Source organism: Vitis riparia, chromosome 19 (assembly GCF_004353265.1).
Source record: "Vitis riparia cultivar Riparia Gloire de Montpellier isolate 1030 chromosome 19, EGFV_Vit.rip_1.0, whole genome shotgun sequence".
NCBI classification, from domain to species: Eukaryota; Viridiplantae; Streptophyta; class Magnoliopsida; order Vitales; family Vitaceae; genus Vitis; species Vitis riparia.
Window position 1 is genome coordinate 6,595,067 of NC_048449.1, and position 13,205 is coordinate 6,608,271.

The 13,205-nt window shown below is 33.5% G+C and overlaps 2 protein-coding genes across 2 annotated transcripts; one reads left to right on the plus strand and one right to left on the minus strand.

Annotated features, from left to right (window-relative positions):
• The first annotated feature begins 1,257 nt into the window (after positions 1 to 1,257).
• LOC117908382 (chloroplastic lipocalin) lies at positions 1,258 to 5,084 on the plus strand. The gene is made up of 5 exons (XM_034821959.1): positions 1,258 to 1,390; positions 2,056 to 2,176; positions 2,601 to 2,840; positions 3,187 to 3,477; positions 4,681 to 5,084. The coding sequence occupies exons 1-5, from the start codon at positions 1,317 to 1,319 to the stop codon at positions 4,957 to 4,959; spliced, it is 1,005 nt and encodes a 334-aa protein (XP_034677850.1). The 5' UTR covers positions 1,258 to 1,316; the 3' UTR covers positions 4,960 to 5,084.
• Positions 5,085 to 10,224: 5,140 nt separating this feature from the next.
• LOC117908567 (protein LHCP TRANSLOCATION DEFECT) lies at positions 10,225 to 12,826 on the minus strand. Its single transcript, XM_034822214.1, has 2 exons — positions 12,505 to 12,826; positions 10,225 to 10,620 (listed from the first exon to the last, which is right to left on the minus strand). The coding sequence occupies exons 1-2, from the start codon at positions 12,763 to 12,765 to the stop codon at positions 10,363 to 10,365; spliced, it is 519 nt and encodes a 172-aa protein (XP_034678105.1). The 5' UTR covers positions 12,766 to 12,826; the 3' UTR covers positions 10,225 to 10,362.
• Between the last annotated feature and the right edge of the window lie 379 nt (positions 12,827 to 13,205).

Here is a 13,205-nt window from a genome sequence, read left to right on the forward strand (position 1 = left end):
GAAAGATTTATATTCATATTTTTGAAGTGTTCTTATTCAAATCAACTAGTTAGGGTTTGTTCATTATATGTATGTCTACCATTGTGTAAATCTATGATCCACCTATATCATTATATTCTCATTTTCCTACCATGATATTTTTAAATTCTTAATGCTTGATATGTCAATAACAGAAAGGGGTTAGTGGTTGATCACATCCCCTCCACAAGGAGTTGAGACGAGTGCAAAATATCATGTCGAGGATGTGAAAGCAGAATAGAGGTGTTAGTCAAAGTAAGTCCCTTGGAAAGAGGTAGGGTTTAAATTCAAATAAATTTGTCTACTACTCTTCATATTTGGTGGATTTATTTCGATTGATTAACACGGTTTTTTTTATATCTATTGGTGGTTTTTCTTATACATCGTGGTTTTATATAGTTTTTATTTATATTATTTTCATAACCAAATAAAATAGATAGCAAATGATTTTAAAAAAAATTAAATTTTTAACCTTATATATTTCACTAAACTACTTAACTAACACTCCCCTCTAGGTTGTTTTACGAATTAAGAACATTCTTCATTTATAAAACCATAGGATTATCTATAAATAATCTTCCATACTTTGATCTACATCATGATATGAATTTTTTTTTAAAAAAGAATACAAGTCAAACAAGTTTGGAATTTAATTAAATTTGGATGGAAACCATTGTTGATGATGTTAGGAGATTTACTAGTGAACTTAAACCCAAATATTAGTAGGATAAGATTGATAACAAAACAATGAATTAAGCTAACATTAGCGTCTTTATAACATTTTTAATGATGTGAGTTACGATAAATTTCACAAGATAACAACACATAAATGTGTTAAAAAGATCTAGGATACTTTAACTATTACATACAAGGGTTTTTCAACTATTAAGTTATCAAAAATTTATATACTAACCACCAAATTTGAAAGCATGAGAATGAAAGAAGATGCAAAACTTTTTTGAACTTTTATATCGAATTGAATTGCAATATATTATATAGGTGAGAAAGCCCTAGATTCTATGATAGTTAGAAAAGTCAAAGATATAATTTAATTTTGTCTTAGTCTATTGGAAACATGTAAGGTCATTATAACGACGACGTTTTAAAGGATTTTCTTACCCAGCATGAGCCAATTAGAACATCAGGAAACGGATTGGAGTTACAGAAACGACACCGTTTCAGAGGATCTTTTCCAGCTTCCAGCTGAATAGAATGGGACTAATCATGGGCATAAAGCTGAGAAAGGTCTGGCAGAGAAGCGAAGCTTTGAATGAATTAAGCACAGAGAGAGAGAGAAGATGATGCATCTTCAAACAACTACATCATCTCGGGTTGTTCTTCTTCAATCTTCCTCTTCTCCCCCTATCCGCAGGTACATCTCCTTTTTCTCTATTATTTTTTTCTTTAATTTCTCACTTCCCATCTTTTCTCCGGAAACAAACAGCTCAGTGTGGGAAAATAATAGTAGAATTTCGGGTTTTTTTTTTTTTTTTGAGAAAATTTAACAGAAGTACTGATCGTGTTCCCACAAAATGGTAGGATTTTTGTGGGTGTAATACATAATCTACAATGGTTATGAAGGAAATTGAGAAATTCTTAAAGGAAAAGAGTTAATTTTTGTGATTTTCATTAGTCACTCCATGGGTTTCTTAGGGAAGAACGAGAGAAAATTGTTTGTAAATTCAAGGGTATTTGGAAAACTCCATTATTGAGGCCATATATGGGGATTGAATTTTTGGGTAAAGGAAGAGGTTAAAGTGTTGTTTGGTTGTAGGGAGCTAAATTTTGAAATGATTGTTGGAAATTGAAGCTCCATTTTACTTTTGGGGTTGGAAAGGATCAATTGGACCAATATGAATGTCGTTGCATTTGGTATGAAAATGATGATGGCCTGATGTTCCGATGTACATATCCAATGCATTTGCAGTTGGGGTTTGATTTGCATACTTTTTCTAGTCAACTTCATTTAAGATAAACGTATTGTGCTTCTTGTATATGCTGCTTCTGTTTTGACATTTCGCTGTTCTGCCGCCGCAGGGGAATGCCAAGCAAACTAATGTTGTGCTCTTTTGAGCATCCCACATCAAGTAAGGCTGTGGCCAGAAATATATTATCTGGGCTTGCTGCTTCAGTTGTAATCCTCTCACAAGCAAATCAGGTTGGTTGGTTTTGTTAGCCAAAACTGTGGGCTTTTGGAACATGTATCTGAATTCTTTCCAATGTTGCCTTCCCAGCAAATCAAAAAGTTGTTAAAGAGAGATCTTGTTGAGTTTGGGTGGGTTGTTCCCTTCCAGATTCACTGTTGTATAAATATGTTTTAGTGTATAGTTTTACGGGCAGGGATAGAATTTCCATTAGTTCTAGTTAAGTTGACTCTGGAGAACAATAAATCAAAATCCTTCGGGTTTTCTTGTGGAGTTGCAGGAAGAAGGTCAGCATACAAGATTAGATATATTGAATAATGGATAAGCGGATTACATGATCATTCCAATGAACTGAATAGTGATGGGAAGCATTTTAGGATATTTGAATGTAACGGCCATTGACCCATTTCTAAAATCGGCCTCATTTATCTTGGGCAGGTAATTGCAGAAGATTTATCTCACCCCAATAATTTATGCCAGCTTGCAAGTGCTACCAGTAACACAATCACTCTTCCACTTGATGAGGGGTCTGGGGAAAGAAGTGGGAAACTAATGATGATGAGAGGTATGTCAGCTAAGGATTTTGACCCAGTGAGATACTCTGGAAGATGGTTTGAAGTAGCTTCCCTCAAACGTGGATTTGCTGGACAAGGCCAAGAAGATTGCCATTGCACTCAGGTAAATGCTGTGGACAGTTATGATTGGACCTGAGACGAGGATTTCTATCCTTTGGGAAGGTGGCTTGAATGCAGAAAAAGAAATCTGGTTTCTGATCTCTCATAATGCACCACAAAAATGGCCTGTCTATGGTCTATTTTGAACTGTTTAACTTGCAGCCAACGTTTTGATAGAGAATCGCTTAAAAGGCATGAAATAAACAATCTTAAGCTTCTAGGTTGTCCATCTGAGTGGAAATCATTTGAGATGCAAAAATGAATTGGGTTTAATATAAGGTTTTTTTCAGTCAAAACTGTATACTCTGGAATACCTGACTGCCAAAGTATCCCGCTTTATCAAATTGCAGGGTGTATATACATTTGACATGGAATCACCTGCTATCCAAGTTGATACTTTTTGTGTTCATGGGGGCCCTAATGGATATATTACTGGGATTCGGGGAAAGGTTCAATGCCTGGAAGAGGAAGAATTGGAGAAAAGTGCAACTGATCTAGAAAAACAAGTGATGATTAGAGAAAAATGTTACCTTCGTTTTCCTACATTGCCATTTATTCCCAAGGAGCCTTATGATGTGATTGCTACTGATTATGACACTTTTGCTCTTGTGTCGGGAGCAAAAGACAGGAGTTTTATTCAGGTAATTACTTATTTGATAGAAAATGATCTTATGTGCGGGAGGATGTCCACATATTTTAGAATAGTATCAAACTATGTCACTTCTTTCATAGTTTTATTGAACTTTAGATTAAATTTAAATTGCATTTAGTTTCTATCGTAGTTGGGTCTTTATTTTCTTAGCACTTGTTTTTGTTCTTGTTAATGCAATTATACTTAGCATACCTAAAATTGCACACTTGCTTTACATCTGTTAGTTGACTTCAGGTGCGGTGGACTCTATGTATTGAACTGAAAGTGCACACACATACTGAATAACTGGCATCGACTTAGTATGTTTGCATAATTTGTTTGTTTATCCAAAAAGCAAATTGTTAAATCATAAGATGGTTCAATTCAGTAAATCATACCTTGTTCTATTTCAAATTGGGGCAACTAGGTTCGTAGCTTGGCTTGCAGTGCAGTTACAAACTCATCTTTTCCCTCAAATATTAGGGCTTTATAACCATCATTAGAAGCAATGCATTTGCAAAGCTAAAGCTTTATAATTGCTCAACCAATGCTTTTGTCCACTCATCAGCTATCAAGAAGCTGCATGCTGTCATAAATCTGATGTCATTTGCATTTTTTCCATGATGGTCAACCAGCTGCCAACTTCATAGTTGGTCAGCCTTCATCTTTTCATAACCCTGTTTTTCTTATTTGACTCAGTTCACCAACCCTCTCCAAATCCCAAATTGATTTACATCAGTTGCAAATATTAGTTTGCATACTGGACTGCTATACTAGAGCAGATGTTTGAACATGTACAATATGCTTCTATATAGAGTATCATATTCATCACAGTTCCTTTATGCTTGAATTCCACAGAATTTGAATCTACATTCCCTTTTTACTGTATTACAAACTATCTAGACTTGTAAAAATCAAATATCATTTAGACTCGGCATGCTCTTGGTATATGCATTCCATTAGTTTTTCACTTTATGAAACCATAAACTTATGTAGAACTGGCTATTGCTAATTCTCCTCTTCCATACAAGCAACTGATGCTGTCATTAATATCATACCATTGCTCAGTTTCTTTGAGATACTATAGTAACCTTTACATAGAATTGTTTCCCCATTAATTGATTTGATATCGAGATGCTGCCAATATGCCTCTAATGTCATGATTTTAGTGGCTGACTAATGAAAGTTTGCATCTTTGGCATCAACATTTCAGATTTACTCAAGGACGCCTAATCCTGGACCTAAATTCATAGAGAAGTACAAAGCTTACTTAGCAAACTTTGGGTATGATCCAAGTAAGATCAAGGACACTCCACAAGACTGTGAGGTGATGTCTAATAGTAAGCTAGCAGCGATGATGTCCATGTCCGGAATGCAACAGGCTCTAACAAACCAGTTTCCTGATCTAGGATTAAAATCACCCGTCGAATTTAACCCCTTTACAAGTGTGTTTGACACTTTGAAGAAGCTTGTTGAGCTTTATTTCAAGTAGACATTTGAGCTCAAAAGAGTTGTAGTGTGCCTCTTGTATTTAATATAGAGCTATTGGATACTAATTCTTTTCTGTAACCTATAAGTTCTTTTGTGATGAGAAGCTTATCCTGCATGTTCTGCTTAGTTGCCCTGTGTTGGTTTATTTATTTTGACTTTGCTTATGGAAATAGCCCATTGGAAACCATTTCCAAATACCAAGAGCTGTGCATCTTGAATGGGAGGTTTGGTGTACAATAGCGCACATGAATTCCAAGCTCGATACATCTCCTTTAGGGTGGCTTTATAGGAAAGCAACAGCTAGCAAATAATGTTGAATTTATTAGTAGGGTCTGAATTTGTTACTAGGATATGGTGGGTGGCTTTGATTCTGGTTCTAGCTTTGGATGGCTAATTAGAGAATAGTTGAATTTTTTACTGAGTGGGATGCTTGTGAATTTTATACTGACGATTGAATGTCTTTGAATTTGTTCTATCATTGGGATGGCTAGTTGATATAATTCTCAAGACTCAAATTTGCTGCTAGGATTCCATTGCTACTGCAATTGGGATGGGCTGAATGGTGTCACTTTATTCAGGGGAGCTGTTGAATTAATAGGAATGAGAATATCTCCATTGATTCCAATGCCAAACTCATTTGCAAGTACATCACAATATGACCAATGCGATATGGTCAATGATGAAAATATCGGAAATCACATAATATTTATATTTTATATTTAATTATGATATAAAACAAAACTTGTAACTAATTTTCACATTTTTGGTACTCAATTAAATAAAATAATTAGAATTAATTAATTTGTTAAAATATTGTTTTAATATTTTGTTTTTTCAATGGAATTAAATATATGCGTGCATTCTTATTATTCTTATTATTAAGTATGAATTTGCCCTAGTGGTTACTAAGGTGTGAACTTTTTGACTTGGTTCAATTCCCCCTTCTCCAGAGTGTAAACCAATTTTTAGGGATTTTTAGGGTTTGAGTACTATATATTCCTAAAAATCGTTGATTTTTTGACACCGCAGTTGTAATAGCTGCATCGACGATTTTATCAATGGTATTCAATTAATGGCCGATTTTTGCTAAAATTTCCTTCATCAGAAGTTTCCACTTACATTTTCATTTCAAGACTTATCGATATCTGATTTTTCATTGATATATCAGATAAATTTTCCAACATTTCAAACCTTGGATGTGGTTGGGATGTTAGTTGGGATGCCAGATGGACAAAAAAAATATAAAGTGTGTGATAGCTTTGTTATCATTTACTTAACATGAGAGATTGCTTTAAATTTCAAGCAATTGCATTAAATTTCAAAGAATTGCAGGTAGACATTGAACACGTGTTTTCAGACTGTGGATATGCTTTTAGTAAAGTATTTTAGATTCCTGAGATTTTGGAGGTTGCTAAAACTATTAAGAATAATTTGCTATTTTGATTGATATTTTGAGTTTGCTATTATAAACATCTTAATTAAGAAATGTTTGATTAGATTTGTGAAAAATATGGACGAAATGTTTTATACAATTTATAAAAAATTATGGATGATGTAATAGTCCTATATCACCTAAATATAAAATAGATTAATAAAAGCAAATATGTCAATTTGAGAAGAAACTCACATCATTTCATTGCTAAATTAAGGTAACCCTAAATCTAATTTCAAATTTCAAGAAGTGGCATTGGGTTAGGCTTAAAACTTATTAATTTTTTGTATTTATCAGATGAAAATTTGAAATGTATCAAAAATATAAAGTTTGATGGTTAGAAATGTGAATTGTGGGGCCTTTAAATTTGAATATTTCCATGTGTATCAAAAATACTGCTACTCGTATACATTTATGCCCAAATTTTTGGAGCTTTGAACTTAAGAAAATATGATGGGTTTCAAGTAAAGAAAATATGTTGGGAGAGAACCAAATATCTTTATCAAAGGTTGATGTACATGGTAAAATTTTAATGTAAAACCCCTTATATTAGTTAAAATTCTCATTCAAAGGTGGACAACATTTTTTTTGAACTCTTCAATAACAGGTTCCAAATTCAATTGTGTTAATATTGTTGTTTAAATATATGAAAATATGAGGTACTTATTTTAATAAGCTTAGTGAATTTCAATCATTAACTTATTGGTATGTCACAAAATTATAAATTATTGAGATAAAGAGATATATTTATGGATAGATGAAAAAGCATTAACATATTTTTTGAGATTTATTAGAATTATTTATCCTCATGGCTTTGTCAACTCTAAGAAATGGATGGCTGATTGTGGCCTTTTTAAGCATCCAAGTAATATGAAACTCTCAAACATACCATCAGGGAAAAAAACAACTCAAAACTGAAGTCATTACAACCAGTGAGAATGTTTAATTCTTCAAACAAATTTCTAAATTAAGCCTTTTGAGTTGAAAAGTTGAGTTGAGGATAAAGTCCTTGATTTCATCATTGGCAGCCCTTTCAAGTGCAGTCCACCCACCTGCACCCTTGACAGTGTAACTAGCTGCAGCCCTCAACAGCTCTTCAATTTTGGGCTTGTCGCCTTCTGAGGCAGCCATCATCAATAAGATGTCTACTGGATAGATGTTTTGGCTTAGAAGAGCCTTCATCTTATCATACGTACCCTCAACAGCAAGCATCCCCATGTAGTTGAAGCACTGCAAAAGTAAAACAATACTTCTGATTTTCCATAAATCATATTCAGTGGAATTTTAAACATGACTAAATTGAAATCTTTCACTTCCATTGCTCAAGGTTCATAGTTTTCCTTCCTATGAGACAAACTGGTTAGCGAATACCAAGGATACAAGTAAAGCCGCTTAGGCTTTGAAGCTTCTCTGGAAATGTTGACTACAATCAATAGTTGCAGTCAATAGTATGGACTGCGTTCTAAGAGGAAAAGTCGAAGGAAATGAAAAGGAACAGAAGACAACATTGAGTTGAAACATTTCTCAGCTTTCTTCATGACTCTTCTAAACAAAAAATGAGTACTTTCAAAATGTATGAACTCCTCCTAGTTTTCACCCTTCTTTTTCTTTTTCTTGCAATTTTCCATCACAATAAAACAACAAAAATTGTCAATCCTTCTAATAGTAAACTTTGGGTATGATCCAAGTAAGATCAAGGGCACTCCACAAGACTGTGAGGTGATGTCTAATAGTAATTCTTTTCTGTAACCTGTAAGTTCTTTTGTGAAGAGAAGCTTATCCTGTATGTCCTGCTTGGTTACCCTGGCCTATTTTCGTTTATTTATTTTGACTTTGCTTATGAAAATAGCCCATTAGAAACCATTTCCAAATACCAAGAGCTGTGCATGTTGAAGGTCATAATTATCATTGAGATAAACCTGGGAGATTAGTGTACAATAGTGCATGAACTCCAAGCTCGATACATCTCCTTTAGGGTGGCTTTATCCGGAAACAATGGCTAGTAGAATAATGTTGAATTCGTTAATAGGATCTGAATTTGTTACTATGATTTGGTGGGTGCCTTTGATTCTGGTTCTAGCTTTAGATGGCTGATTAGAGAATAGTTGAATTTGGTACTTTGAGTGGGATGCTTATGAATTTTATACTGAGGATTGGATGTCTTTGAATTTGTTCTATGATTGGGATGGCTCAAATTTGCTGCTAGGATTCCATCATTACTGCAATTGGGATGGGCTGAATTTGTTACTATATTTAGAGGGGAAAAATGGTGTCCTTTAGGGGGACTGTTGAATTAATGGAAATGAGAATATCTCCCTTAATTCCAATACCAAACTCATTTGGAAGTACATCACAATATGAACCATGCCATGTGGTTGGGATGCAAGATGAACGCAGAAATACAAAGTGTGTGACAGCTTTGTTATCGTTTATTTTACATGAGAGATTGATTTAAATTTCAAGGAATTGCATGTAGACATTGAAAACGTCTTCTCCAGATGTGGATATGCGTTTTAATAAAGTATTTTAGATTGCTGAGATTTTGGAGGCCATTAAAAGCTATTAAGAATAATTTATTATTTCCTTCTCGAGATGTGGATATGCATTTTAATAAAGTATTTTGGATTGCTGAGATTTTGGAGGTTATTAAAAGCTTCTAGACATTATCATCTGGATTCTTATGGAAATATTACATTACAGAACATAGTTTTCAATAGAGTCATTATTTTGTGGACTTACATTTAGAGTCATCATAATCATTATAAAAATTTGAATTTTAAAAAACAGAATCACTTTTTTTTTATTATATATTTCATTATTAAAAATATTTTTAAATGATTTTTTTTGTTATATGGATCGGGCTTAACCTAACCTAAACCCAATTGCATGATATCTTCTTTTTCACAATGCAATCCATCTTATTATATCTGTCCTTCCTTAATCATCCACTAATCAAATCTAACTTAAATTTTTTAGAAATTTAACGAAGTTGGTAGAAGGAAGAGATTGAGGAATATTGATGTGGCATTTGGGTTGGAGTTAAAACTTATTATTTATTTATTATTTTTATAATTATTATTTAATTAAGTTAAAAACTTAGTACAAAAAATGTCACTTGTTAGTACCATATCACAGTAGATTTCTAAATTAAACCTCTTCATCAATTCCATTACAATAATCAATTTCCAAGGACATGGATATGAGAATTTGAACGTAAATAATGTAAAGTGTGATGGTTAGAAATATGAATTATGTGATAGCTTTGCTATTATAGATGACTTTAAATTTGAATGCTCCCATGTTATCCAAAATAATGTTAGTCATCAAACATTTTTATGTACATAATAAAAATATTTGACTTTCTTGAATACCCTAAAATGTAAAAACCTTTTAATTTTTATGTACATATGAAAATTTAAATGTAAAATCATTTATATCAGTTAAAAAGACAACATTTTTCTTATCCCTTCAATAACATGATCGAAATTCAATCTCGTTAAATTTGTTGCACGAATATATGAAAAATATGAGATGTTTATTTAAAACTATCCACGCTGATGCAAATTTTGATCATTTACGAATTTCAATCATTGGCTTGTTGGCATGTGACAAAATTATATTTTTAAGTAAATCATTCACCTAAGAGTCTTATGTGAATTTTAACAATTTAACTTGGCATTTGAAAAAATTATATTGATTTTTTCAAAGAAGCATTAAGAGACATTTATTGAACAATATTTTGCTTACAAAGAAGCATTAAGATTATGATTTTTTTTTTTTAGATTTACTCAGAATTATTTATCTGCATGGCTCTTCTTAATTCTAAGAAAGGGATGGCATCATAATACAGTCTGATTGTGGTCTTTTAAGCATTCTTAGTATCATGAAGCATAAATTTAGGGGAAAAAATAATTCAAAACTGAAGTCATAACAATAAGTGAGAATGTTTAATTCTACAAACAAATCTCTAGATCAAGCCTTTTGAGTAGAAAAGTTGAGGATTAAGTCTTTGATTTCATCGTTGGCAGCTCTTTCAAGTGCAGTCCGCCCATCTGCATCCTTGACAGTGTAACTGGCTCCAGCCCTCAAAAGCTCTTCAATTTTGGGCTGGTCACCTTCTGAGGCAGCCATCATCAATAAGATGTCTACCGGATGGATGTTTTGGCTTAGAAGAGCCTCCATCTTATCATACGTACCCTCAACAGCAAGCATCCCCATGTAGTTGAAGTACTGCAAATTAAAACAATATTTTTTTTCATGAACACAATTTGAATTTTAAACATGACTGCAATGAAATTCTTCATACAAAGAGTGTGAATGTATGATCACAAATGGTTTAAGAATCAAAATTGAATATGAAAAAGGCATATTCTCATCTATATTGCTGAAGGTCTTATATTGAATCCTGTAAGTGATTCACTGGACTGCTACACATAGGAGCAAAAATTCGCATAACCATCCATCTTCCATGATAGGCAAGAAGGATGACTGCCAATACCTTTCTAGTTCTTAGATTACCAACTAAATGGCTTTGTTCTAACCTGCTCGGTATAAGCTTACAATAAAGTTAAAAAGAACTTAAGTTCTATAATTTGAGGCATGTGAACAAGCTATCCATAATAGTACACCCGCTCCTGGAGCCCTAGTTGGTCCTCTTAAAATAATGTGCATCATGAACATTTTAGTAAGGAAGACAACCGTGGTATTTGACTTTTCTTATCATATTTATTTCACTTCCATTGCTCAAAATTTATAGCTTTCCCTCCTATCAAACAAGTAGGTAAGCAAATACCAAGGATATAAGTAAAGCCCCTCAAGCTTTGAAGCTTCTATGGATATGTTGGCTACATCCCATAGTTGCAGATGCAACCTAGATCCAAGGTGAAAAAAGAAATGATATCATAAGGATGAGTGATGAGAAATGTTGACAATGATATCGTAAGAGTTCTAAGAGAGTCTCTCTGGACAATCAAATCAAAAGGCTTTTAAGCACTTGTAGCAATGTGCCTGCATATTCCACATGTAAGCCAATCCTAGATGCCACCAACTCTGTTTAAAAGATGCGATATAGCCCGTTTGGCTGTGATTCTGGCCTTTCTAGCAATTGAAAACTTTTACCAAAAAACTGCTTTCAAGTGCTTTTATCCTATCATCAGGCCTACTTTTGAGTGATAATTGAAATCTAATTTGATAACAAAAATGAAAAATAATTGGCATCATTCCAACTGTTCCAATTGTTCAACCAGTACTAGTTACTTTCCATGTAATGTTATACACTTCTCCTACATAATAATTCCTTTTTTTTTCTTTTCTTTTTTATAATCAAGGAACCTTCCATGAACAAACCTTAGGACTCTCCATGGAGACCCAAACCTCAAGGTACTGACTGTCCCACATCGACTAGTAGTAGGTAAATTCAGGGTATCATTAGAGGACCATATCTCCAACGTAATAATGACATTAAAATGGAAGGATTTAACCATAAAAACAAAAACCCAAAAAAAATAAAACTGAAAAGGAATACACATTATCCATTCCCTTATGACAAAAGATTATGGAAAATTGAAGCCTCTCTTTGGAGGAAATGGAAAATCAAACGTAGAAGGAAATGAAAAAGAAAACAAGACAAGGTTGAGCTGAAGAAATTTTTCCAGTTTTCCTCCATATTTCTCAACTTTCTTTACTCTGCTAAACAAAACATGAGGAGTTTGAAAATGTGTAGACTCCCCCTAGTTTTCACCCTATTTTCTTTTTCTTGCAATTGTCCACCACAATAAACAACAAAAATTGCCAATCCTTTTCCCTCTTCCTCATTATTTCTTATAGATTCAACCAAAGTCTGAAGATCATAGCAGCCACATAAATAGCAATTCAAGTCAACCCATTAATCCAACAATCCCAAACTCAATAATTTGGACAACAAAACCTAAAAATCCCCGTAGCACCAAATTCAGCCAAAGCACATTACATCACCAAGTTAAAATTCTTATTTTCCTGAATTTTTTTAATTTTTAATTTTTTAATTTGAGCAGTTCCTAATTCATCAATATTCACATCATCATTCCAAAGCTACAAACAATAAACACACAGATGGAGAGAGAGAGAAAGAAGAACCTGTTCAACATCATCTCTGTCAAAATCATCCCTTGTTTGGCTTCCATAGATCCCAGCTCCTTCAGCATCAACACCCCTGTTACCAAACCTGAACCAGCATGTGGCTCTGGAGCCATTGCTGGGTCCAAGTCTGGTGGGTGTGGACCATGACAGTTTTCTTGGGATACCCAGAAACTGAGAAGTAAAAATGGGTGGATTTGAAGGAGAAATTTGGGGTTTTGATGTGAAGAGTAAATGGGTAGTGCATGGGATTGAAGCCATGACTGAGTTTCTGAGTGGCAAACTCACCAAACTGCTTTATCCTTAGAACGCTATCCACCCATCGTGTAGTAGAATCCAAGGGAAGTGATGGGGTATGTCTCCTGTTCCAGTGCTGTGGGCTATGATTGATCTCCACCCTTCATTTGGGGTTGGGTCACTGTGATCAAATTTGGGACTCTGATTGGTTGATTCCTAGGAAGGAAATTTTGTTTGTACACTGCAGAATAGAGACAGCTTCTTCAATTTATCCTTTTAATGCCCATCACTAATTATGTTTAGTAAAGGAAAAATAGCAGGGGAAGAAAATATAAAAGAAAAAAAAAATTAAAATTCAATAAATTATTTGTATTTATTATTTCAAATTTATTCTTTTTATTTTAACCCATCCATATAATGATTAAATAATTTAAAATACATAAATTTTTAACTAGTTTTAATTA